Source organism: Podarcis pityusensis (assembly GCF_964106645.2).
Source record: "Podarcis pityusensis genome assembly, chromosome: 2".
Lineage (NCBI taxonomy): Eukaryota > Metazoa > Chordata > Lepidosauria > Squamata > Lacertidae > Podarcis > Podarcis pityusensis.
The window spans coordinates 98982459-99009259 of record NC_138029.1 but is presented as its reverse complement, the minus strand read 5'-3'; the positions used below and the strand labels follow the sequence as shown (position 1 = coordinate 99009259).

Below are 26801 nucleotides of genomic sequence, written 5' to 3'. Positions count from 1 at the left end.
AACCCCACTGAACGATAAGATTTCTGTTGTGGAAAGTGGACAAAGATCACTGGCTATTGATCCATATTGATTTCTAAAGGAAATGTTTTGCTGGACAGATTATTCATCTTCAATTTAAATGCACTTGAAAGAAACTGAAGCTATTGTACCATTTATGATTGTTACAATTTAATTCACAGGATCCCAATTGTTTGATTTACTAGAAAAATACTCATGCATCATTAATCCTTATGCATATCTCCCCAGCCTCCCAAACACTGTATACATACTAGAGTAATCAGATATATACAAAAATGCACACAATCAGCAAGCTCCACCTTTAAAGCCCTAAACGGCCTTGAAAGAGCATCTCCACCCCCATCATTCAGCCTGGACACTGAGACCCAGCTCCGAGGGCCATCTGGCAGTTCCCTTCCTGCAAGAAGTGAGGTTACAGGGAACCAGGCAAAGAGCCTTCTCAGTAGTGGCACTCGCCCTATGGAACCCCCTCCCATCAGATGTCAAAGAAATAACAACTATCTGACTTTTAGAAGACATCTGAAGGCAACCCTGTTTAGGGTAGTTTTTAATGTTTGATATTTTATTGTGCTTTTAATCCTGTTGGGAGCCAGCCAGATAGGCGGTGTCAAGGAACTGCCATCAGCTCAGAGGCGGGAGGTGGAAAGGCAGTTGGGTTACAGGGAGCCGCCAAAGATCGTGAGAAGCAGCTCGTCCTCCAGGGAGGAGCGAAGCCACGCCTCCAGTGGGGAAGGAATACAGGGCTCGGAAGATGCAAGGGAGAACCGCCAACACCAAACCTGAGCAAAGCGGGGGGGGGGGCAGGTCCCCTTTTGCCCACGCCCTCTCTGCGCAGAAGGCTTAAGCACAGAGAGGGGAGGCGTAGGATGGGGGTAAAAAAACTGCTCTGCTGGGGAAAGTTTAAGGACCGCCCACTCCCAGATTCTGCTAGCGACTGAGCAAACATGGAATTGAGGCGATCTGCACTGTGAACATTTTGGACAGATAATAAAGCCTGGAAAAGACCAACGGGGAGTTTTGCCTGATTGCTCTCGAGCAACCACACCGGCACACATAACAGGCGGGGTATAAATTATTATTACTACTATTATTTAAAGGATAATTTCATGACATCAAAACAGAAAGAGGCCTGCAACCATGCTGCCTTCAGCAATCTGACTGAATAATCTTACTGCACTCTTCTCCCAAGCATAAAAAGGGAATAACCATATCAACAGGGCAGCAGAAAGATGTATATGATGACAGTTCTGGGGTTACCTTGCAAAGCTCTTCTTTTTCACACTCTACACTTGACAGCTTTTCAGCACTGGGCCAATGTACTGCCACCTCCTCTTTCTGAGTCTGTCCATCAGTTTGCACAGAAACAGCCAAGACGTCTGGCTGATCTGAGTTAACAGGGGTCGCACTTCGCCCACTTTCCTCCATTTCTGTTTCTTCTGTGGGTAGTGCAATAATTTCACTTAAGACTTGGTCAGACTTGCTTTTTATAGGTTCAGGCTCTTCAGATTTTAGTGTTGAAGGGCTGAGGGTTACAGATGCCGAAACGCATCCCCTACCCGACAATTCATCGTCTGAATTTATTTCACTCACACTCCGACTGTCTAAAGACTGCATGCTGAATGAGTCTATCCTTTCAAAAGCATCAGAGGAGCAGCAACTCTCAGTCAATTTTTGAAAGTCATCAAGGCGATTATATTCTGTGCAAGCAGATGCTGATAAAAGTTGAAAAGACGTTTGCATCAGGTGAAGACTAGCTTTCGAATCGGCAGCCTCTTGCCTTGAGCTTACAGAACTTTCACTTATCACACTTTCGTGGTCCAAAACTTCAATGTCACTAGTTGTCGAGGTCCCTGAGGAGAACGTGCTAATTGGAGGTGAAGGTGTATTGCTTTGCCGATCCTCACTTTTTCGCTCTTTAGTTTCCAAACCTATACTCTTTGTCTCTGCAGGCAGAGGTTGTGTGGAGATGTCAGGCATATGACCAGGTTCTTCACTTCCTGAACTTGCTTTCACAATAGCAGTGGCTTCTGCTACCTTGAGATTCTGAGCAGATGCTTCTTGATCAGCGCCTTTAGTGTTGTTTTCCTCACGCTCATCTTCATTATGCTTGCCATCAATATCAAGTACTGAATTACCTTCTTCTAACTTCTCCTGGGAACTACTGAAGTTTTCCAGTTCCACAGGTGAAATTACAGAGAAATCTTTTCCTTCTGTTTCTGGCAGGTCAGCATGCAGAGATTCTTCTAGTGTGCTTTTTACTTCTTCTTTGGGTCGCTGCGATTTGGTGGGTGGCTTAGACACCACTGGACTTTGCTGTATGCTCTGAACATCCGTTAATGGGAGAAAGGCACTGAAGAAGTTTTCTGACTCATCTACCACAGTCCTCCTAACAGGCTTGGTGATGGCTGTAGGAGATGATATTGGCTGACTTTGAGATTCTGTATCTAAATTAGCTCCCCATGTAGAAGTATCCCATCCTCCACTCGTAAGAGAAGTTGTTCCTAAAACAATGAGAGGAAAAGGAAAAACCAAATTTTAGAAGTTAAGTGCACTGTGCAGACTTCACAAATATTAAGGTGTCGTTAGCCCCAATTTCACTTTTTTCTGCATAAACACACATTGATATTACTTCCTTTCCTGAAGCATCTTTGGTGCAGCTATGACCTACTTATCCAACATTGTGTTTCCACACAATGAAGAATGGTTCCTTGGGGTTGGACACAATCTCCCCCCAGTGAATAACCTGTCATGATTTAGATATGGCTCAAAATTCGGCACTATAAACAAAACCACACTGATTTCTTGATAGCTGACAGCTAAAGTTGTATGCTGTTTTCATACAACAGCATGCTTATACTTGGCACCAATACTTTTTTTGGTGTTGCATGAGCAAAATGTACCCACACCTGACCACAGGAAGCTCTAGTGCAGATATAGGGTGTACAACAGGGCTCCCCCCCCCCCCACTGTATATGTTGGATAATATTCCTGAAATGTAAGTATAGGAATGAATCTCAGCTGTGGGATTAATGCAAACAAGAGTAAGTTGTGTGGTGTTCAGTAAGTCTGGGCAAAGGTTTACATTTGATCACCCAATATGCTAAAAAGATAGAGATTACAACCAAGCAGCACTTTTTGAGTTGTTTTTTAATTAAACAGCTATTCTCCAGTGTCCTCCCTTAAGTTGCATCAAAACTTAATGTGTCCTCCAGTGTCCAGTGTCCTCCCTTAAGTTGCATTAAAAAGCTTTTGTAAAAGAGCCCTGCTGAGCGCACAAAATTAGCCATGTGGTGCTCTGGATTTTAGCCATCCTTTTATTTATTAGATTCATATCCTGCCCTTTCTCCCAAAGGGGCCTAGGTCGGCATCTGTATCTACATGGATGCCTTTACCTAGAGTAAGTGTTGAAATGAAAGGCTTTTCAGATAATCAACAGGAAAAAATGATGCAAGGAGGAAACAGAACACAAGTCAAATTATAAAGTAAATACATCAGGAAGTGTGCAAATAAGAGTGTGAGGAAGGGAGAGGAAAGAGTAAAAACTGATAATATGAATCCAAGACCAACAATTGCTAAAGTGGCAACACCATGCACAAACATACTGAAACAGGCACAATAACTCTTTATCACCCAGAATAAGGGCTAGTAAAAGGATTGTGTAAAACACCCTGAGAGAACATAAACAGTGCAATAGAATGGACTGCCAGAGAAAGGCATGTTCCTTTTTATATTATTATTACATATTATGATTCTATATTTATGTGACAGAAACCTTCTTGTGAGGTCGTCGTTCTAAAAGGTGGCTTATTTATTTATTTGAAATATTTTATAAATAAGCCACAGACAAAAACACCCTTGATTTCAGACTAACATAACAGTGAACAGTGCAGAAATGATGTCAATGACCCTTTTTTCAGAAATCATACACCAGCCACCCCCAACCTGGTGCCCTCCAGATGTTTTTGAGAAGTCCCTGTCATTCCCAGCCAGCATGTCCAATGGTCAAGGCTGATAGGAGTTATAGTCCAAAATACCTAGAGAGCACCAGGTTGTGCAAGGTTGTTCTATACCATAGAGACTCTAAGCAGGAGATGATGTGTGGAAGTCTGGCATGGTGGGCATCTGAAGGGTAACTACATGCTCATTGAGAGCATAGTATTATGCTTTTGGAAAGGAACATGTGACAGTGTCAGGTAAAATATGCAAAAGAAAAATGAAACTGAAGGCCTTGCTACCATTTATAGGATACCTGTGACTACTGCCATCTCACATTCTCATACACCCTGCCAGTAAAATAAAATGCATGAAGAGCCTTCATGCTTAATGATCACCCTCATGTAAGCAGCAAGGAACAAACAAGAGTGGGAAATGCTAGAAACAATGACACGTCAGTTATTTATTTTGCCAAATGTTACTTGGCAGATGCAAATGGGGGTGGCTGATAGCAACTACTGTCTAGTTAGGAGCCAAGAAATTAGTACAGATACACTAAGGAAGCAACAGTGGTACAACATGCTGGGCTTGTGAGTTGAAGAAAGGGTCCCAGATGTCCCTGTGGGAAGGGGGGCAAACCAGAATGTAATTATAAAGTTTTCATTCTAAAGATCACAACATTAAATTTAATCAGTATCTGATGACTAAAATTAGTAGGGTTTTTCATTAGCTTTTCAGTACAATAGACAGTCAATAGTTTAACCCATTTCAAGCTTTGCCATGTGGTATGGAAGCCGCTGTTTGAGAAAAACATTTCCAAAGCCCCCCTGAGACTAGTTACTGTACAAGATAATGGCTATACTGAAGTTAATAACACAGAGTATGATCTTAAGTAGAAGATAAGACTAACGCAGGCAATGCAAATACAGAACAACCGTCTGTTTGTTTTTAAATATATTTTTAATTAAAGATTTCTTCATTTACAAAAGTATGTGCAATGTCTCTTTTTTCAAGTTACATTTTCTACGAATCAGTTCCCTTTGTTGAGACATTAGTGTTACATTAGGAAGGAAGAAAGAGGTGGAGGGGGGCATGGTGAGTGGGATTGGGTGGCAATGTTTCTATTCTACTTGATGTATGTGTATGGGAAACAGCCTTACAGTATTAGTAACCTTACAGTAAAACTAACCAATAAACTTAAACTGACACAAGGCTCCCCTTTATCACATACACAGCCCAACAAGACAACAACCGTCTGTGTTGTTATTTGCCCTATTGCCCTGATCCCTTGAGGTGGGCCAGGACAAGAAACAACTTCTTAACTTGAAGTTATGTGAAGGAAGGAATGGAAGCATGTAACTAAGAAAGAGGAGCTTTTTAAAAATAAAAATAAAAATAAAAATGAGTGTATCAAAAGAAAACTGAATGAGGCAATTACCAGGTCAAGAGAGAAGTGGGAGAGTGGAACTAAGACTGAGAGGATGGGTATGTATAGATGCAACAATGTGAGGTCGTATTTTTTTATTTTATGCAGCCACTATGTCTGTTACTTACAAAGGGAAATTTATAGATTATATGCATATGCAGGCATATTGGAAAAACAGCAAATATTGTTTTATGGAGGACAACTTGCAACACCGTCCTACTCACGCTTATGCAGAAAGTGCCATTGCAATCTTGTGGAGCTTACTCAAAAAAGCGAACATGCACTGGAGGGCAATAATAATAATAATAATAATAATTTGCAGTGCTTTTTTCTGGTGGTACGCATACCCCTAAACATCTTTTGTCCATTTACTGTATTTATTTTTCCCAGTTTGAACTATAACATGGTGATTTTCTTGAGTCAAAATGAGAGTACCCCTAAACATTTTTTTTTTTTGGGGGGGGGGGGAGCACTGATTATTTGTACCAGATCATCTCAGGGCAGTTCACAACATAAAATCACAATATAACCTCTACACACACACACACACACACACACAAAAAAATACACAACCCAATAATTCCTGCCCCCCCCCCAATATCTTAGCCAAAGCCTCTGAAAGGCACCAGGCAATACTTCTCAACCTGGGGGTCCCCAGATGTTGTTGGACTACAACTCCCATCATTCCTAGCCAGCATGACAAGTGGTCAGGGATGATGGGCGCTGTAGTCCAACAACGTCTGGGGACCCACAGGTTGAGAACCGCTGCCGGAGGGTGGTTTGGGAGCGGGGTGGAGGAGAAAATAAAACCAAATAACCCCCGAGGCGAGGAAAAGGGCTGGCCACGCCAGTCAGGGCCGGTGCAGAGACCCTGTTCGCGCCTGTGCGCCGCAACCACCGGCTGCTGCGGACGAGGCGGCGGGTGGTCGGCGATTCCCTCAGCCGCCCGCCTCGCCTGAAGGGCTGCGGGGTCTGAGGCGAGTCCTCCCCGCGGCTCCACCTACCCGCCTCTCCCGGTCGGGACGGGGCACTTCCGCCCTGCGCCGCTTCGCCGCCTTCCTCCTCCTCCTCCTCGGCCTGGATGTCCAGCACCCGGTCGATGGACTTCTGCGCCTGAGACAGAGCCTGCTTGGCGAAGGTCGAGAGCTGAGAGGCGTTGAACCAACTCATCGCCGACGCCGCCCCCGACGCCGTTGCTGCTCCGGCCCCCGCCACGGCTCACGACCTGCCCGCTTCCTTTCCCTCCCGCTCCCCCTTCCTCTATCCGCAGCTGCTGCAGCAGCCGAAGCCCCGCAGGACGCCGACCGCCATGAGAGAAGCGCCGGGGAACCCGGATAAGGCAGCTCGCCAGGCAGGAACGCCGACGGCACGCTCCCCCCCCAACCCGCCCGCGCATGCGCCAAAGCCCTTCCGCCTTCCACGTAGCAAAACAAGCCGGCGCCCTCGCTCACGTGACGCCGGGCCTGCGTTGCCATAGCTTCCCCGGAGCGTCAGTCATTATGGGGAGCGGCCCCCTCTCTTCCTGGTGACGTCGCGCCACCAACGTCGTCGTAGCGACGGGCGAGGCACCTGGTTTCCCCGCCCCTAATACGTAAATGTCGCTTCCCATTGGCTGCTCGTAGCTCTGATCGAAACTCATAAAATATGCCTTATTTAATAGGTATTTTAAAAGTGATTTGGCGTCGGTCGCCGCTTATTGCACCCTGCCCTCTTTTAACATTTCCTGCAGGAAATCGCGCTTCGGAAAAGCCAAACGGGGCGGTTTCAAGAGGTCAAAACAGAAATGGGCCATTCTTTTATGAACATTTTCCCCGAAGCCTTATTTGAATTAATCCTAAATTATCATGTTCTGGAAAGAGACCCCTTTACACGTTATCCAGCCACAATAATTCCAGAATTTCGGTTGACTTACAATTTAAAACCGAACCTTTCAGCCCAGAAAAGTGCAGCTGCTGAGACATTAAAGAGTAGACCCCTTGTGTAACACTTCCTTGACAGAGGATGTAAAACAGTGAAGTCTTTTGACTTTCAGCCAAATTTTCTGCATGTGATTTAGTACTCAGAAGTGGTGGTGGTTTGGGAACATTGTTGGCCTTGAAGAATTGAGAATTATGTCTGGGGGGGGGGAGCAAGGGTACAAGCTTTAATACATGTTAATGGGGCTTGCTTCTCAGTAAACTTCTATGGAGCTTAAAGGTAAAGGCACCCCTGACCATTAGGTGCAGTTGTGACCGACTCTGGGGTTGCGGCACTCATCTCGCTTTATTGGCCGAGGGAGCCAGCATACAGCTTCCGGGTCATGTGGCCAACATGACTAAGCCGCTTCTGGCAAACCAGAGCAGCCTTCCCGCCGGAGTAGTACCTATTTATCTACTTGCACTTTGATGTGCTTTCGAACTGCTAGGTTGGCAGGAGCTGGGACTGAGCAATGGAAGCTCACCCCGTCGTGGGGATTCAAACCGATCGGCAAGCCCTAGGCTCTGTGGTTTAACCCACAGCGCCACCCGCGTCCCTTGGAGCTTAGGCATGTAATATCTAAATGCATGTAATATCTGTTTGCTAAATCCTTGACTATATTTAGGGAGTCTAAATACACACACACACACAAGCTCATACCTTGAAAGCTTATATTTGGTTGATTTTCAACGTGCCACTGGAATTATTAAAAAATATTTTTTCATCTTATTATATTTAGGGAGGACTTTGGTAGTTTTTTAAAAATTTGACACTTTTTGTAGTTGTGCTTACAACAGATACTTTATGTCTCACAAACATGTATGTTTATATAACTTTTTATTAATAAATATCCTAACATCAACCCTGAATATTAGTGGGCAACACCATGCATAGTAGCCGCTAATACTTGCAAATATACAAATGAAGTATTTAATTTTTATCAACAGATGATGATTTAAGAACAATATTTCCGCATTTTGGGAAAAAAAATACATTAACTTTTGGCAATCCTTAATATCTGTCAGTTTCTTAAAGACATATTAAATAAAGAATTGGGCTGTATATATATTTCCCTCTGTCTGGTAAGTCCACTTCACAAGTAATGCAAAACCATGGCTTAGCAATAGAATACAAAGCACAGCAAACCTCAAGCTTGTGTTCTCTTTCTTCTCTGGGGTGTCCAAGTGATCAGAACTTTATGCTTTTGTTTTAGATTAGTTTAGTACATCTGAATCCCAAAAAGTGGTTAATTGTAGCTATGGTAAATGAAAACATGTCGGCTTCATAAACTATGGCTTGAATTTGGCTGATTTCCACTAACCATATTTCAGTTAAATGCAATTTTTCCGGGTTTTGGAGAGCACAGTAAATTGTGATTCATCTAAAACAAAAACAAAAGCTTTTCAACTCTTCCTTGGAGCTGAACTAAAGAAGAAACGGGAGCACAAACCTGAGGCTCACCCATGCTCATTCTTGTAATACTAAACTTTGGTTTAGCCAGCCCAATGCCTCAGTCTAAGAACTGTTACATAGATACTAAAATGTAATTTAAAATCTTTGTTATTTATGTACATTCAGAGACTTCATAGGTGCTTCAAGAACTATTGCATTGACCATCATGACATTTCCACATGCACAAAGGGGTATTGACATTTTTTAGAGTGATTGTAAATTGAAAAAGTTATTGCTTGCTATACACATCAGATTTCTGTACATGAGTGAGCTTTTATACAGATAACATCAACCAAATATTGGTTTGCAAAGACAGTTCTAAAATAAGAGCAATTTATCCTGGATAAACTAACTTCCATCAATGCTTGTATTAACAGGGATAAGGTCTGGCTGTTTCATCTTCCCTCCTCTTAGTGCACAATGGTAGTTCTACAAGGTGTGCAAGATTTTTTTCAGTGCATGTTTACAACACTTGCATTTATATCAAGTAGTAAAATGAAGTTTGAAGAGCACAGTCTGTGGTGTAGTGACATCTGCAACTGCAAGTTCTTGGCCATCAACAAGTCCAAGCTCTGTATCAAGAAAAAGTTATAAGCACAGCATTTCAGTCACTTCTATGCATGTATGGAAAATGTGCAACTGACAATTGACTCAGAACGTTAGGAAATAAAACATTTTCTGTTATGAGACAAAATGGTAAAAATGATTATTTTGCTTTTAGGAAAACAATTGCCCAGGTATTGGTGTGAAAACATTACAGCTATCAATTTGGACCAGTGTCCAAAGAAATGAACAAATTATTCTGCACACCCAACGGCATTTTGGACTCTGAGCAGTATGTTTGTTTCCATTGGTTCTTATGGTTAGAATGGAAGTTATATTACAGCTTTACTCAAAAGAACAATCAGCTAGCATTGAAAGAAAGAATAATCTTTGTTTCTTATTTTCATGAAAACTAGTGTAGGGAGGCAGGAATCAGCACCTTTATGCACAGATTTTAAGAGTTGCACATCTCAAAGGCTTTGCTTTTGCCTTTGAAAGTTAACTATGCATGGAAGAAACTTTTGGGGAACTATTAACTCAAGTTTCCGCCCACCTCCTATATACTGTATTAACATACGGATACATCTGACATTGTACAAAGTCAATTTGCTTCATTAACCTTTAAATCCCCTAAGCACTATTTCAAGGTTTATAATACCTTTTAAAGTCTTTGAAAGGTTCGGCCTTGTTCGTTCTTCAATAGAAGCTACTGACTGGGAAAGAGAGGACGTGAACAGTTATTTTTTGCTTAAATAAATACACACACACACACACACACACACACACAAATAAATTATAAGTATGTATTAGTCACCTGTATATAAAGGGTTTTATTTTTTCCATACATGGTGGCTGTTATTGCAGGAGATTTCATTTGCCTGTGGAAAAGAAACAACCAGTAATATTTTTTTGGAAACAAGTATCACCATCCTTAATCTGCTAAGAATGTGTATTCAGCAAGATATAGGGTTGTATTAGGGTTGTATTAATCAAAGTCCTACTCAGAGTAGACACCATGAAATTAATGTGCCTAAGTTAGTAATGCCCGTTAATGCCAGTGGGTCTACTCTTGAGTAGGACTAATGTTGAATACTACCCATAGATCATACCATATTAATTTAATACTTACAACGAAGCGCTATTTGTTAAATAATCCAAGACTTCTTGAAGTTTAGCTGACGGAGAAAATTCTATGTTTTGAGGGAGCTGACTGCAAGCCAGACAGTTCTCCTACAAAGCAGTAAATTAAATAGTCAATATGGTTTAAAATGTAAATTAATCACTGTAATTTAATTCAAGTTATCAAAATCTCATCTAAAGTATACAAGGAATTATTTGCAAATGAAAAATTATACACTTTCATTGAAGTTGGTAGGTACTCGCCTGCAGTGTTTAGTGCAGTTTTTTAAAAGCTGACTATGAACATTTAAGACATTTCTGCAGTATTACTGTGTTATAATAATAATAATAATAATAATAATAATAATTTATTATTTGTACCCCGCCCATCTGGCTGGGTTTCCCCAGCCACTCTGGGCAGCTTCCATAGAAACCAAAAAACACTAAAATATCACACATTAAAAACTTCCCTGAACAGGGCTGCCTTAAGATGTCTTCTGAATATCAGGTAGTTGTTTATCGTTTTGACATCTGATGGGAGGGCGTTCCACAGGGCAGGCGCCACTACCGAGAAGGCCCTCTGCCCTCTGTGTTATGTCAACAAATATGAAATGCCTAGTAGTTCAATGACTTGAACATTCCTTCTGTAGTAAATAAAATAGTGGCTTATCCCTGAATTCAAGTCTCCCTTTCAAAGGGGGGGGGGTGTTTGCCCTCAGAGTTCAAGGGCTCATTCAAATATAAGTTGCTAATGCTTTCTTAAAAAGAAAGCACTGACATCCTAAATACCATATTTTTCGCTCTATAACACGCACCCGACCATAACACGCACGTAGTTTTTAGAGGAGGACAACAAGAAAAAAAAAATCTAAACGAAACAGTGGATGTATGATTTTTGTGGTTCATGCTGTGGCCACAGACATGTGATCTGACAGTGAGTTTGGAGTAGCCCAATGCAAAAATCCTGAGGCTCCATGTGGATCCATGCTTTGTAACCACGTTTTTGCACCACTGCGGCCCCAGGCAACAGTGGGTGCGTGATTTTTTTGGTGCAAGATGTAGCCATGGACATGCTATGTGATCTGATGGTGAATTTGGGGTGACCCAGTGCAAAAATCCTGAGGATCCATGTGGATCCGTGCTTTGTAACCACGTTTTAAGTGGGGAGGGAAGGAAAAGCACTCAAGGGACAAGGAGCACGCGTGGGGTGTGTGGAGAAGGATGCTGCTAATAATGCAGGAGAGGGGCTTAAGGGGAGAAGGCTCCTCTCCTCTCCCGCTTTGCTCCTTTAAAGCAAGCAGGCTCTGCTTTTCTCCCTCCTCCCCGCTCATCCCTGGCTTAGTGAGCTGAAAAACTTTGCTGCTATGTGGTGAGCTGAGTGGGGAGGAGAGAGGGACAGAGAGCCTGCTTGCTTTAAAGGAACCAACCGGACAGGAGCTGCTTACACTCGTGTAAGCGGCTCCTCTCCTCTCCCGCTTTGCTCCTTTAAAGAAGCAGGTTCTCTGTCCCTCTCTCCTCCCCACTCAGCGGCTCTTCTCCCGCTTTGCTGTTTCAAAGCGAGCCACGGAGGGAAGGAAGGGGAACCATGGATCCTCTTCTCACAACTGCAGCAGATCCCCGCCCCCCCCCCCCCGCCACCCCTACGCATTCCCTCCATAACACGCACAGACATTTCCCCTTACTTTCTGGGAGAAAAAAAGTGAGTGTTATGGTGCAAAAAATACGGTATATTTTTTAAAAACTTGGTAATATACTTGAAATAAATCAAGAACCAATGCTAGTACATCAGATTCGGACCAATAAATCTATTAATATATTAATAGTGATTGTTTGGCAGGCGAGGTGTGAAGTCATCATTCAGCAATAGAATGATGCTACTCAAGTACTTGGCTTCCAATACCAGGGAAGCAACAAATGGGAGGGGTGGGGTGTTCAAATGACAAAATAAACTAGCTTTATTTATTACAAAAATATTCATCCTTTAAGGAGTACAAATAATAAATAACATACAAAAAATACATTTAGAGTCCCACACACAAATCCAATTTCCCGCTTAAAATTCATCCTCAGGTGGTTGTCTGCATTAAATCAAGAAGTGACGGGCAAGCATGAGGATGGAAAATGTAGCTCTTCCCTGGTCCACACATTATCGTCTCCACTCTTTTCTATGAAATTGAATGAAAATGTCTGCAGTGGGAGCCTGTTCTACGGCACAGATTTGTGGAAACTGTAGTCTTCCAACTTGCAGAGACAGTGATGGAACTAGTGCACTTGTACCTAGTCTCCTCCCTTGCATGCTGATTTAATAAAGATGACAAACACTTGCTGAAGTCTCTCTTTTTTTCAGGTTAACTCATAAATGCTTTTTAAAAATTTATGTCCTTAAAACAAGGGTCTGGTGGGCCTCTTTCAAAGACTGTGCTCTACAGTTGAAGAAGTCCTACTATCAAGGAAGTCCAGGTTTTATTTTCTAAGCATATGCATGGAGCAGGGTTTCTCCCATGTACCATAATAGCCAGGAGTTTCATAAGGAGAAAATGCTTCCTAAGGGATGTGAAACCTGACACCATGAACAAGGTTATATCTACCACCAGCAACTTGAGTGAGCATGGGAGCGTCAGATAGTTGGCTTAGTTTACAAAGTTTTAGTTTTATATTTTCGGCAAGAGAAGTTCCATTATGACCCAAGCACTCAATAACGAACAGCTAAGAAAAAATTATGTGGCAATACCAACCTTCTTTTCGGCTTCAAATGTGTATGTGTACAGTCCATCTACATCATTGAATACCAAATAGTTGTTCAGAGGCATGTATGCACTGTAATGAAAAATCTGTTAGCATTCATAAGCAACAAGTGTCCTAAAAATATTTTAATTCGGAAACAAGTTACCTTGTGGCTAATTTAAAGACTTCAGTGGCACATACAGCTAGAGAAAGAAAGAGATAAACAACTAAAATTACTTGAAAATTAGAGGAAAGTACGGATCAAACATTTTACTTATGGGACAAGGAAAAGAATCAGCAGGTTTTGCGTTCAAAGTCTCCTAGAAGCTAAAGTATATGGTGAAATGTAATTATCTGAAGCAAATCTAGAATTACTACATGGAATTAAATGCAGTCAGAATATTAAACCCTTTATTGCCAGATTCTGATTTACCTATAACTCCCACCTCAAGGTGCCTTCCTAAAGAGTCAGCACCTTAGAAACCTAGACAGCTGTGTCAAATTCCCTGCTAGCAGTTTAATTTAAAGCTTATTTGAAGTAAATACATTGGTTATTTCAATGTGATTTACTAATAATTTTGCCAAGGGCTGCACTCATAGGCTGCAATCTTATATGTATTTACTAGGGAGACAGTATAACTGTCCTTAATTAGACTTACTACTGGGAAGATATCCATGGGATTGCTCTGTCAAGTCCCGCCCCCCCCCCCTGTATATTTAGGCTAGTTTGTGGTTCGAGGACCCGATCCCCGCATAGTGGAATGAAACACAAGGACACGTGATATAAGGTTAATGGGAAAGAAAAGGCCACAACTTTATTGATTACAGCAAGTGAAAAGGTATTGGCTTAGGCATTGGATTACGTCAGCTGACTCCACCCACTCGGAGAGGGGTGAGTCTAAAACAGGGGGGTTTATTCACCAGTAGGTGGAGCCTGTTGATGCTAATCCAACTATAAGCTCTCCCCTGATGTCACCGAGGGTCGTGCCATGGCCTCCCGCCACGCAGGCATTGGACAGAATACACGACCGCCGGATTCCTTTAACGGAATACCCAAAAATTGAAGGCGTAGGCGATGGCCACACCTAGCCCTTCGACACCACAACACATTATTCCAATGCCTAACCTGCCCACCGATACCACGAAAGTTGTGACGATTGCTACGACGTAGGCGAAAAAACCAAAAAGCCTAATGCCAAATGGAAAAATTCCTACCAGGCCCTCCGGACAACCAGGGTGACAAACCTAAGGTCCATAGCAAGGCCAAAAGAAAACTGAAACCCTGCTCTAAGGGAGTGGAGGGTGGGTGACTCGCGACGGGACGAAAAGTGAGGCCGGGAGGCTGGTGCCACAGCAATTTAGGCTGCTGTACACGCCCCCTTGAAGGCACCTGGTTGGGTGCCTAGCCGTGGGCGTGGGCGCCAGCCAGGTGAGTGGAAGGCAGGGGGCAAACGCTTCCTGCTTGAGGCGGAGTCCGGCTCCCGGCCACAACCACTCCCCTCTCTTGCAGGGAGGAGAGTCTTTGTTACATTCAGCCTAAATACATAAGGAGAACAGGAAGACATGGTTTTCAGCTTAGATCTCCAATACTATTCTTACAGATGTAATTGGAAACAATTTTTTAAAAATTGCATTACTGTACCTGCGATGACAGCATTTGTAGAAGCTACAGCTGGAATGATCCGCTTTACAACTCCTGCATTGAGAGAAGCAGCATCACAAACTTTTATGTTATTTCTACTTTTAACAGTTGGAAACATAATTCAAGGAAAGTATCTACAGTATTATGTAATAGTATGGTCACTACCTCAACCAACACAGAATAGGGCAAACTAAAGCTAGACATGTATACTTATCATTATGGTTTCCCAAAGACCAAAAAGGACCCACTGAACAGATGGCTTCTGCTGTATCTTACCTTGTGTGAGCCTGTAGGAAAGACCTTTAATATTAAACTGTGCTGCCCTTTCTAAAGACTTTTCAAAAATCCACTGTATGTGCTCAGGATCATCTCCATCTAAAGCAACACCTTCTGCAAAAAAAGAAAAAAGAAGTATGATTTTTACAACTTAAAGGATGAAATGGTTCTTCATAACTGCAAATTACAGTAGTACCTCTGGTTGCAAACGGGATCCATTCTGGAGGCCCGTTTGCAAAATGAAAAGAACGCAACCTGAAGTGCCGTATCTGCGCAGGTGCGCAGTGCGATTTGGTGCTTGTGCGCATGCACGAAGCGGGATTTAGCACTTCTGCGCATGTGCGAGCGGCGAAACCCGGAAGTAACCCTTTCCAGCACTTCCGGGTTGCCACGGGACGTAAACTAAAGGAACGTAACACGAAGCAAACATAACATGAGGTATGACTGTATACCATTTTTGAAATAATAACTTGCTTGGGTGGAGTCCCCAAAAGAGAGAAGTGACTAATATGAAATTTGCAAAGGGATAGGTTTATTATGAAAATGTGATTTCTAAAAAAAGAATTATAAATAAGAGAATCATAAAAAATAATAGCCAGAAGGAAGAGGAACTCAAACATGACTCCCAAGTCAAATTGCAAAAGACAAGTGAAATAAAATATGCCAGGATTATAGTGTTATTCAGCTTTCCGTTTTGACAAAGGTTCAACGGTAGTTTATTGATTACCTCCAAAAGGTTGTTCCTTGGGCCACTGCAGTATCCTGACATATTCAATGCAATGTTCTGGTAGCCGAGGCATTGAAGCAATTGTACACATAGGAAAATTTACCTAGAGAGAATGGATAAGGTGTTTCAACATGAATGTTGAAGTGGCATGCCTGGCTATAAAGTATTTGTTCTATTTAGTTACCTGTGGTGGATAAAGTTCAAGTGTACATTCAATACAAGCTGTCATGCCAGGAATAATCACGCGAGCATTTCCTTTAAAGCCTTCAGTTCCTCCATCAATCAAAGGTATAATGGAACTTGGATCCAACACCCCATTTTCATGGTTTAAAAGTGAAATCTAAGGAGAGCAAAGAAGTCCATTTCCATTAAGTCCATTTCCTCTAACCTCAACCCTCACCCTTCATAATATCCAAACTGAACAGTCCTTCGGGTATTATTTAACAGAACTTGCTGAACCTGAGTTGCCTGAAATAATTGCTGCATTAACTGTCCTGCATTTTTTTGTTCTGCGGAATGTGGTGGAAGTCCTCATTAAAGTACCTCAACTTCCAAAATCAGCTCAAAATTATTTCTGCGCAACTCATTTGGGGGCATATTTCAGGAGCCTGAGGGCACAGATAGCCATGAAACTTTATGTCACAACTGAAATACGAGACCTTCATAAGCAGCAGGGCTTTATTAAAAGGCTACAGCAACAGAGAGCCATGCTTTACATTTGAAGTGTTCTCCCTTTTGTTTACCACATCCAATATGAAGTTGAAAATAGCACATGCATCTCCTGTGGCAGAGCAACATATTGCAAATGCACATACCGCAAAAGCAAAATCAATTTTCACAAAGACACTATTGGTGACAATCCTCCCTCTAGCCTCAAAACAAGTCTCACATTCAGGGAGGGTTTCGGCAGTACATGACTTAATAGTGCCTATATTTTGCAACAACTGAGTAACTTTACTATCTAGATATTTACCAGCATGCCATTTATCCATCTTCTTGCAATTATTGAATCCAAGCCACATACAATTATATGAAATTCTGGAAGAAAACATAAAATATTGTTATGCACACTTGATACTTCCCTCGCTTTTCAGTATTGTTAGCATATTTTTCTATTGTTTTGTACACAAAGACAGTACACAAAGCATTCTGTTTGTTGTATTTTCTCCTTCCTTTAAAGGAAAGGATAGTAATGTTCTTTAACTGATTGGGGGGTACCCACAAGTCATTATTTTCACAATAGCACACTTAGTTACTTACGTCTATAGAAAGTGTCGTCTAGATCCTGAATTTTTTTGTAATGTCTGAAAAGATATACAGTAAAGGAATTCTCTTGTGGCAGTTACTTGGCCAAAACACAAATGCCCTTGCCTAATTTGGTATGCATGCCACTGTCCAACACAAAATGCCTTACTATGGATCCTAACTTCCTCAAAATTGTCTCTTTAAGAATAGCTTGAAGAGTTATTTAAAAATTAGACTAATGACAACACCTTTTTTTGGGAATGAACCTGTCTGTCTACTGATTGTTCCAAAACCACTGGAGGAGGACTGATGTCACACTTGTGCCTTTTCCATAGCCATCTCATTCATCACTGTGGGAAAGAGGACACTGAACTAGATAGGCTTTTTTGGTCTGATCCAGCAGGCAACTTTTCCCCATCCCACAATGGCTCTGAATTCTCTGTAGACTTAAGATGTTATTACTGCATCCAAGCTGGGACAGATGAAGCCTAAAATCAGGGGGAAACCCATACCTGGTACATCTCTCTCAGCATCTGTGTACACACGAGTGTAGGTGATGTGGATGAATAAGCATTTTCTGAATACTCAAGCTAATGTAGGAACTGCATTTAAATTAAAAATGCAGTAGGTTTTATGCACTGCATTAGAAACATGGCCAGTTCAAGGGGTTTCAATGTGCTAACATCTGTGAACAGGCAAAACAGGCTTTTGGTATCACCGAACCCTCAGAGGGCATTTTAGAAAGATTTACTGCTAAGACACTTGTAGTCTTAGGTTTCACTGTCAACTTTGTACATAAACTCAGATTTCAAAGACTTCATTATTATACATTATCACTGAAATGATAATCAATATCCACTATATTTTTAATTGTTTGATCGTCTATCAGGCAGAAATTGAAAATGCCAGCTAATATATACGGTAAATAAAAACACAACCCACACATGCACTCAGAAGGATAGCATGTTGTGATGGGACGATGAGCTGCTTGTGCGTAAAATCCAAGTCCCTCAGAGTTTGGTCATGTTTCCAAACCTCTGTCTGTAACGGAGCCCCTTAAACATGGCTCTGTCAGTCGCTTGCAGATTCCGACAGTGGTTGCTTTCGGAATCGCTTCCAACATAAAAGCTCCTTAACGGAAACACGTCTTCTGGACTCCCTGCGTGACAGTTTCCGGCGAGGAGTGGGTGTCCCTACAGGAGGTCCTGAAACCTCCCCACTGTTTTCGCTGGAAGTGTCTCGGAGCCATCCCTCCTGCTCACTTTCCCTCAGCTCAGCTCTTCTCCCCCTACTGGTTCCCTCTTCAGCTGCTGAGTCTCTCCCAACCTGTGTGAGCCCTTCCACCTCCCTTCCTTCCGATGCCAGTTCCCTGACATCCACCTCCCCTCCAGGGCCCCCTTCACCCCCTCCCGCCCCCTCCTCTATGGGCGGTGAGGAGGCAAAACCCCGGAAGGAACTTCCTTCACCTTCCGATGTCTCGAACACTTCTCTCCACCTGTTGCGGTTCCTGGTCTCGAAGTACTCCTCCTCCTCAGAGTCCATCTCCCCTTCCCCTTCCAAATCCGTGAATCCTTCCAACTCCTCCTCCTCATCGGTGGTCCCAAAGTATTCCCTCCGGAACCTCTCCACAGGCTGAGGTTTCCTTGGGAACCTTTGATGGAACGTTTCTATCAATACCTCGTCATTGATATCTTCTGCCATTACCCAAGTGTTTTCTGACTCCGGTTCTCCTTCCCACGCTACCAAATACTCCACCTGATCCCCCTTCCACCTGGCGTCGAGGATTTCTGCCACATGGCTGCTGCATTCCCTTTCTTCTATGATCGGTCCCCGAGTGGACATCCCTTCTCGTCCCCCCTCATACGGTGACAGTAACGACCTGTGAAATACTGGGTGCAGTTTCATGTGGTTGGGTAACCGGAGCCTGAAAGCCACTGGGTTGACTTGTTGAATGACCTCAAAGGGACCCAACCTCCTGGGTCTTAATTTCTTACAACCTCCTTTGAACGGCAACCCTTGGGTTGACAGCCACACCCGATCTCCCACCCTTATGGTTTCACCTTCCCTTCGGTTCTTGTCTGCCTGCCTCTTGTATTCTTCCTTCGCCCTTTCTAAGTTGAGTTGGAGCTGACGATGGATTGCTTCCATTTCTTCTACAAAATGCTCGGCTGCCGGGACGCTCCATCTCTCCCCTCCTCCCCCTGGGAATGCCCTGGGATGACACCCATAATTAGCCAAGAAGGGGCTCATCCCTGTGGACACATTCTCTGCATTGTTGTAGGCAAATTCCGCCAGCGCCAACCTCTCTACCCAGTCATTCTCTCTGTCATTGACATAACACCTCAGGTATTGCTGGAGGACCCCGTTTGCTCTTTCCGCCTGCCCGTTGGTTTCAGGGTGCCGGGCAGTCGAAAAGTTGACCTCCACCTGCAGTAAGCTCATGAGCTTCCTCCAGAACCTGGAAGTAAATTGTTTTCCCCTGTCTGAGACCACCCTCAATGGCACCCCGTGCAACCTAAAAATGTGTTCTACAAATAACTTCGCTGTCTCTTCCGCCGTGACTGCATGCGAACAGGCTACAAAGTGGCACATCTTTGTTAGTAGGTCTACCACCACCATGATGGCTGTTTTCCCCTTGGACTTCGGCAGATCAGTCATAAAATCTATCGACACTGCCTCCCAAGGTCGTTCTGGGGTTGGTAAGGGTTCTAATAGCCCCGCCGGCGCCCGCCTCTCCCCTTTGGCTCGCTGGCATTGCTCACACCCTCTTACATACTCCCGTACATCTTCCCTCACCTTAGGCCACCAAAATTCCCTGGTGACCAACCACATGGTTTTGTGTTGCCCAAAATGCCCCGCCGTGGGGCTGTCGTGCAACTGCTTGAGTACCCTCCCCCTTAAGTCTCCTTCGGGGATATACAGTGCCCCTTTGTAATACAACACTCCATTTCTTTCCTCAAAACCCCCTGGTTCCTCTCCCTCACCCCTAAGACCTCTGAGCTTATTCTGGGCATATTCATCATTCTCTGTTTCCTCTACCAGTTCTCTTTGCCCCACCAATGCCGCCCCACACACCCAGCGGTCCTCTGGGATGACGTCTCTCTTCGGGTTCCCCCTCCCCTTCCAAATATTCAGGTTTGCGTGAGAGAGCGTCCGCCCTAACATTTTCTGGACCTGGCACATAACAAATTTCAAAGTGGAATTTGGAGAACTCCTGGGCCCATCGCACTTGCCGTTGGTTGAGCACTCGTGCCGTTCTCCAATACTCTAAGTTCTTGTGGTCCGTGCACACTTGCACCTTATGTTGTGCCCCAATTAATAAATGCCTCCATCTCCTGAACGCTTCATGAATGGCCAGTAGTTCTCGGTCATACACCGTGTAGTTCCTCTCAGATTTGTTCAGCTTTCGCGAAAAAAAGGCACACGGTCTCCACTCTGACTCCTCCCTCCCAGGCTGCAGAAGCACCGCCCCCACAGCCCGGTCTGATGCGTCCGTCTCCACTCGCATCGGTTTTTGTAAATCCACATGCAGGAGCTGTGCTTCCGAAGCGAACGCCCTTTTCAGCTCCTCAAAAGCTCGCTCCGCCTCCACCGTCCAAACGAATTTCCTCTTACTGCTGAGACAGTCCGTAATGGGAGCCGTCAAGTGGGCAAAATTTCTGATGAACTTCCGATAGAAGTTTCCAAATCCAAGGAATCTTTGCACATCCTTCCTTGTTTTCGGTGTTTTCCATTCCAGTACCGCTTGGACCTTGCCAGGATCCATGGCCAATCCCTTGTCCGACAAGCGGTACCCCAGGAATTCCACCTCCTTGGCATGAAACTGACACTTCTCTAGCTTCACCCACAGCTGATTGGCTTGCAGTCTGCCCAACACTTCCCTGATGTCTTTTACATGCTGCTCCTCAGTCTCTGAATATACTAACACGTCATCTAAGAAGGCCACACAATTCTTGTAAAGCAAAGGCCCCAGGACGTGGTTCATAAACGATTGAAAGCACGCGGAGCCTCCTTGTAGGCCGAAGGGCATAACTAAATATTCAAATGCCCCCAAAGGGGTGAACATGGTGGTTTTCCATTCATCCCCCTTCCTTATTCGTATCAGGTTGTACGCCCCCCTCAGGTCCAGTTTAGTAAAAATCTTTCCCTTCCTGACCCTTGTCAAAATGTCATCAATTCTGGGCATCGGGAAAGTCACTGGTTCTGACACTGCATTTAAGGACCTGAAGTCCACTACAAGCCTGGGTTTGTCCGTGTTTTTTTTGTCCACAAAAAACACTGGGCTGCCCCCCACCGCCCTGGACTCTCTGATGAACCCTCTCTTCAGGTTCTTGTCAATGAACTCTCTTAGCTCCTGCATCTCTCTGTCTGACATGGCGTACAGCTTGCCTACAGGGAGCTGTGCCCCAGGGAGTAAATTGATTTGACAGTCAAAGGGCCTATGTGGGGGTAGTTTGTCTGCCTCCCTCTCGCTGAAGACGTTGCTCAGGTCGGCGTATTGTTGGGGAACCTTCCCCTTCTCCGTTACTTCCGTCCCTGCTAGAGTGGCTCTGGCCCCTCCTTGAGCCTCCCGCTCTTTGCAGTGTTCTAGACAATGTGCTGACCCAAAGGAGACCACTCTCTGATGCCAGCCCACTAGCGGATCATGTAACGCTAGCCAGCTCATCCCCAAAATAATGGGAGCTCCTCCCAAGGTAGCCACATTAAACGCTATTAGCTCAGTGTGTCTTGCTACCCTCATTATCATTGGGACGGTCTGCTGGCTGACTTCTCCTCCCAGCAGCTCCCTTCCATCGATCGTGGTCACCTGCAAAGGGTTACTTAAAGGGATAGTCTGTATCTGGTGCTCAGCAGCAAACTCCTTACTCATGAAATTGCAGGAGCTGCCTGAGTCCAACAGCGCCTTTATCTTTAGTGGGTGTCCGTTAGGCAGCTCTAGTAACACCTCTATCACTAGGGCGGGTTTAGGAGGTTCCGGCGTGGGCACTTTCACTGCTCTTTGGCCTGGCTGCTGTGCCCTGACGGTGGCAGCCAGGCGTTGGCTTTTACTTGCTCCGGTACCTTTTCCTCCCTCTCCCCAACAGCTCCCGCCATTCCTTGCCATTCCTTTCTTTGGGGGCAGACTCTGGCAAAATGACCTGGCTGTTGGCAGAGATAACATTTCTTGGCGCCCTTTCCCTCCTTCTTCCGCTCTTCACTGGGCTTTGAAACTGTGCGCGCGCGCGCGCTGTTCCAATCTCCATCGGCTCTCCCGGCGGGAACGGTGGCTCTGGAATCTCTGGAATGCGAAGCTCCCTCCAACGTTCCCCCTTCCCTTCCCGCCTCTCCAAGGCTCTCGCCTCTTGGCGCGCTCCTATGGTCAGCGCTGATTTGGTCAGCTGGTCCATAGACTCCGCCCTGGGCGCCCGGGAAAGTTCGTCTTTCACAGCCGAAGAAAGCCCTTCTTCAAAGAGCATTTGAATGGGTTCCGCCGATAGATCCCACCCCAATTTATGGATCAACATGGTAAACTCAGTCCAGTACTCACGCACAGATCGGCTCCCCTGTTTGCACGCCATTAACTGTCTGCGTACCACTCCCTGCTCAATATCGCTGGAAAACATCAAATCCATTGCACGAAAAAACTTCCTCGTATCCTTCAGGATGTCATTGTTTGTTGCCATCAGGGGCCTCACCCAGTCTTTCGCTCCCTTTTCGAGGTGCCCAATCACAAAAGCCACCCGCGATTCCTCGTCGGGAAAGTCATCAAACTGCAGATTAAGGGCATATTGCATCTCTGTCCTAAAGGCATGATAGTCCTTGGCCTCCCCCGCCAAACTTCTGCACCAATCCTGGCAACTTTCTGGCGAGCGGGGTGGTTTTCCCCTTCTCTGCATCTTGAGCCCTCCTCTCCTCGAGCCTCGCCGTCTGCAGCGCTAGCTGGACCTCCAACGCCCTGTACCTTTCCTCCAGGCTTGGACCCGCTCCAGCTCCTGCTTCTCCGGTTCCGGCTGGGTTGCTCATGATGCCTTCTCCTGCACAAACAGCTCACAGAGACTGTCGGAATGCTGTGATGGGACGATGAGCTGCTTGTGCGTAAAATCCAAGTCCCTCAGAGTTTGGTCATGTTTCCAAACCTCTGTCTGTAACTGAGCCCCTTAAACATGGCTCTGTCAGTCGCTTGCAGATTCCGACAGTGGTTGCTTTCGGAATCGCTTCCAACATAAAAGCTCCTTAACGGAAACACGTCTTCTGGACTCCCTGCGTGACAGTTTCCGGCGAGGAGTGGGTGTCCCTACAGGAGGTCCTGAAACCTCCCCACTGTTTTCGCTGGAAGTGTCTCGGAGCCATCCCTCCTGCTCACTTTCCCTCAGCTCAGCTCTTCTCCCCCTACTGGTTCCCTCTTCAGCTGCTGAGTCTCTCCCAACCTGTGTGAGCCCTTCCACCTCCCTTCCTTCCGATGCCAGTTCCCTGACACATGCCTACAAAAACCAGTTTAAAGAGGGAAAGAACACAATGCATATTCATGTTGAAGGTTGGGTGGCACGGGCAGGAAATCATTGGACTTCAACTAACGCTGCAAAATGGTTTTGATGGTAAAGTAAGGCAAGGGGTCTGCTATCCAACTCTGGAAACATTTGATGCTTTTGATATTTCTGAAGAAACCCATTAGACTATTTTATTCAATGATTAATCTACAGACTAAAGCAAGCCACACCAAAAAGGAGGGGAGGGGGAATGCAGGTGGCTGTGGACATGAGAATAAATTGAATCCTTTTCTTCATAAAAGGATACGGTACAACAGCACAATTGGGAATTCGGCTGTTTAGAAATTCAGCAGCCACTTCTGCTTTTGGCCGTCCAACATCTTTAGGTCTGCAAAAAACAATATTTGTTAGGAAACTGAATCTGTTAGGATTATCCATTTTGCCTTACACAGAATCATGGGAGGTTAACTACGAGCTCTGTTGCAATGCTAGTTTAAAGCAGGAAAGGCATGATTCAGAGGACTACACAGTAAGTCAAGGATCTCAGTTCCCATTTTTCAAAGGTATCTCCATCCACTGGTGTCAGGGAACTGCCATCAGTGCCGGAGAGAGAGAGCAAAATCCAGAGGGATTCCAGAGAGCGTCCCGGGATTGGGAGAGGCAGCCCATCTTCTGGGGAAGAGAATCAGCGTAGCGCCAGTGGAGAAGGGCGGCAGATGGGGGAAGCGGTGAGGCGGTCCCATGACTCCTTGCCGGGGACCAGCGGGGAGAGTAGAGGTCCTCCGCTGCCTACGCCCTCCTTGCGCAGAAGGCTTTCGCGCAGAGAGAGTAGGAGGAGACTAGGCGTCAAAGAGCTTCTTTGCTGGAAGAAGTTTAAGAAACGCCCACTGACGGATTCTGCCAGCGATTGAGACAGCCACGGGTGTGTGGCTGTCCGGACAGAAAAGGTTCACTCAGGCAACCCAGCCAGGTGTTTGCACCGGCTTACGCACGAGCAACCCCTAGAACCACTACAACTCGTATGGAAAATTCATAAGTGGCTTCTGATGCAGAACAAGTAAAAGGTGTGAAAAAATAATAATAAAGCACACATATGTGAATGTGGTATGCAGAAAGGGGCATTTGAGATAGTGGATTCTTATTTGTAAAAATGCCATATAATAGGCAGTAGGTTTTTTTCCCACAAGCTCCATCTCAGATACAGCTATTTGACAGATGGGAGACTAGTCCTGACACACAGCCCCACAGTGTTTCTCTTGCTATCTCCCATATTTGAAATCACCACAAGGTTGAAATGTATGTGTTGTTTTTTTCTTTTGAAGGAAAAACATGCTATAGTGGTAAGTCAGAGGGAAGAGGCAGGGAGAGAAGCAGGCAAGTGACAGCAGTAGTAAGTTGGCACTAGAGCAAGCAGACTTTATTTGGAAAGTTAGTGGGGTAAGAGTGAAATGTTAATTTACTATTAGGAATGCCACAGCATACATGTTTCTTGAAAAATATTCAACTCCCTGAATTCTGTTTTAAAGGAAATCTTACTGAAATAAATGAAGCTTTCTTGAAAATGAGAGCCAGAGTTTGCAGTTTATTCTCAATAGGAAATGTATGACTTACCGAAACAAAAATTGCCTATTCAGGTTAGATACATCAATGGTGTCCATGTCAATGACATGAATCTGCCTAAAACCAGACAATGCCTGAAGAGATAAAGAGATCAGGGTTACAATAAAAACAACAGAATCTTTTCACTATTAGAAATGTTTGAACATATTTACTGCTTCTGAAAAATGAAAGAAGTTGAAGGGGCTGAAAATCTACCATTAAGATTGTCCATACTTAGGGTAGTGGGGTATGTGTGTGTGTGTGTACACATGCATACAAATAGGATATATATGCTATTAAAGGTAAACCTAATGCAACACAGGCCCAGCAGCCACCATTGCAGAACCATGAGCTATTCTTTATAGAAAAACCCCTAAGAAAATTCTTCGCACACACTGACTAGTAAAAGTTGTTTTAAACAGTTTATGGGGAAAAAATATCAGTAGTCACATATCTTGTTTGCAAATGTGATAATTAGAGATCCTTATGAAAATTCTTCCTTTTCTAACTCGACTTCGGATGTGGTAATTGCAAATTAGCCAATATCGTTTGTAGGGTTATAACTGCTTTCTTCAAAGAGTTTCAAACTTTCTTCTTCTTAAGCAGATTACCAGTTAACAGCCAACATCTTTACTTTTCTTTTAAAAGGTACCGTATTCTTCGCCCCATAGGACGCACCGGCCCATAGGATGCACCAAGTTTTTTTGGGGGGGAAATAAAGGGGGGGAATTACCCCCCCCCGGCGCTTGTGGGGCCGGCAGCGGGGAGAAGCGCTCTTCTCCCCGCCGCCCGCCTTCAGACCAGGTCCGGGGACAGCGGGAAGACACGCTGCGCCTCCCAGATGTCCCCGGAGCTTGCAGGGCGGCAGCGGGGAGAAGCGCTCTTCTCCCCGCCGCCCGCCTTCAGACCAGGTCCGGGGACAGCGGGAAGACGCGCTGCGCCTCCCAGCTGTCCCCGGAGCTTGCGGGGCAGGCAGCAGGGAGAAGCGCTCTTCTCCCCGCCGCCCGCCTTCAGACCAGGTCCGGAGACAGCGGGAAGACGTGCTGTGCCTCCCAGCTGTCCCCGGAGCTTGCGGGGCCGGCAGCAGGGAGAAGCGCTCTTCTCCCCACCGCCTGCCTTCAGACCAGGTCCGGGGACAGCGGGAAGACTTGCAGGGCTGGCGGCGGGGAGAAGCACACATCTCCCCGCCGTCAGCCTCCAAACCACATCGGGAGACATCCGCCTCCCCGCTGTCCCCCGACCTTGTGGGGCTGGCGCTGGGGCTCTCCTGAAGCCTGGAGAGCGAGAGGGTCGGTGCGCACCGAAGCCTCTCGCTCTCCAGGCTTCAGCGAAAGCCTGCATTCGCCCCATAGGACGCACACACATTTCCCCTTCATTTTTGGAGGGGAAAACGTGTGTCCTATAGGGCGAAAAATACGGTACCAAACGTACACAGTACATCTGTGCAGTAATCATATCGCAATGAGGAAAAAAAGATAAGATTGCTTAATTTAACTGGTTATTTTGTGCAAGATTCCTTTTTTGTGCAGTATTTTAACCAATGCACATATATTCATCAGTAACCTTTAAGGAGTGTGGGGGTATATCAGCTGAAAACTGCATCAAAGGGAGAATGTTCCAATCCCAAAATTAATTTTAGAAACTGTCCAAGTTAACTCGGAAGACAGGCAAAGT

General features: G+C 44.9%; 2 protein-coding genes across 8 annotated transcripts in view; both read right to left on the bottom strand.

The window, feature by feature from the left end:
* The window catches only part of TMF1 (TATA element modulatory factor 1), a 23135-nt gene extending 16371 nt beyond the window's left edge, over positions 1 to 6764 (bottom strand). The window contains exons 1-3 of the mRNA XM_080995997.1: positions 6382 to 6764; positions 1170 to 2519; positions 679 to 797 (exon numbers count right to left, since the gene is read on the bottom strand). Of these exons, the coding sequence (XP_080852123.1) occupies positions 679 to 797; positions 1170 to 2519; positions 6382 to 6547 (1635 nt within the window). The 5' untranslated portion in view covers positions 6548 to 6764. The remainder of the gene's footprint in view (positions 1 to 678; positions 798 to 1169; positions 2520 to 6381) is intronic.
* A 1389-nt stretch (positions 6765 to 8153) lies between these two features.
* The window catches only part of UBA3 (ubiquitin like modifier activating enzyme 3), a 31889-nt gene continuing 13241 nt past the window's right edge, over positions 8154 to 26801 (bottom strand). For all 7 annotated transcript variants that reach the window (XM_080995811.1, XM_080995810.1, XM_080995805.1 and 4 more), the window contains 14 exons: positions 25140 to 25222; positions 23836 to 23916; positions 17077 to 17120; positions 16790 to 16854; positions 16001 to 16156; positions 15817 to 15919; positions 15090 to 15203; positions 14814 to 14867; positions 13338 to 13374; positions 13183 to 13264; positions 10458 to 10558; positions 10143 to 10206; positions 9987 to 10041; positions 8154 to 9357 (listed from right to left, as the gene is read on the bottom strand). In XM_080995811.1, coding sequence (XP_080851937.1) covers positions 9269 to 9357; positions 9987 to 10041; positions 10143 to 10206; positions 10458 to 10558; positions 13183 to 13264; positions 13338 to 13374; positions 14814 to 14867; positions 15090 to 15203; positions 15817 to 15919; positions 16001 to 16156; positions 16790 to 16854; positions 17077 to 17120; positions 23836 to 23916; positions 25140 to 25222 — 1128 coding nt within the window. In that variant the 3' untranslated portion in view covers positions 8154 to 9268. The remainder of the gene's footprint in view (positions 9358 to 9986; positions 10042 to 10142; positions 10207 to 10457; positions 10559 to 13182; positions 13265 to 13337; positions 13375 to 14813; positions 14868 to 15089; positions 15204 to 15816; positions 15920 to 16000; positions 16157 to 16789; positions 16855 to 17076; positions 17121 to 23835; positions 23917 to 25139; positions 25223 to 26801) is intronic.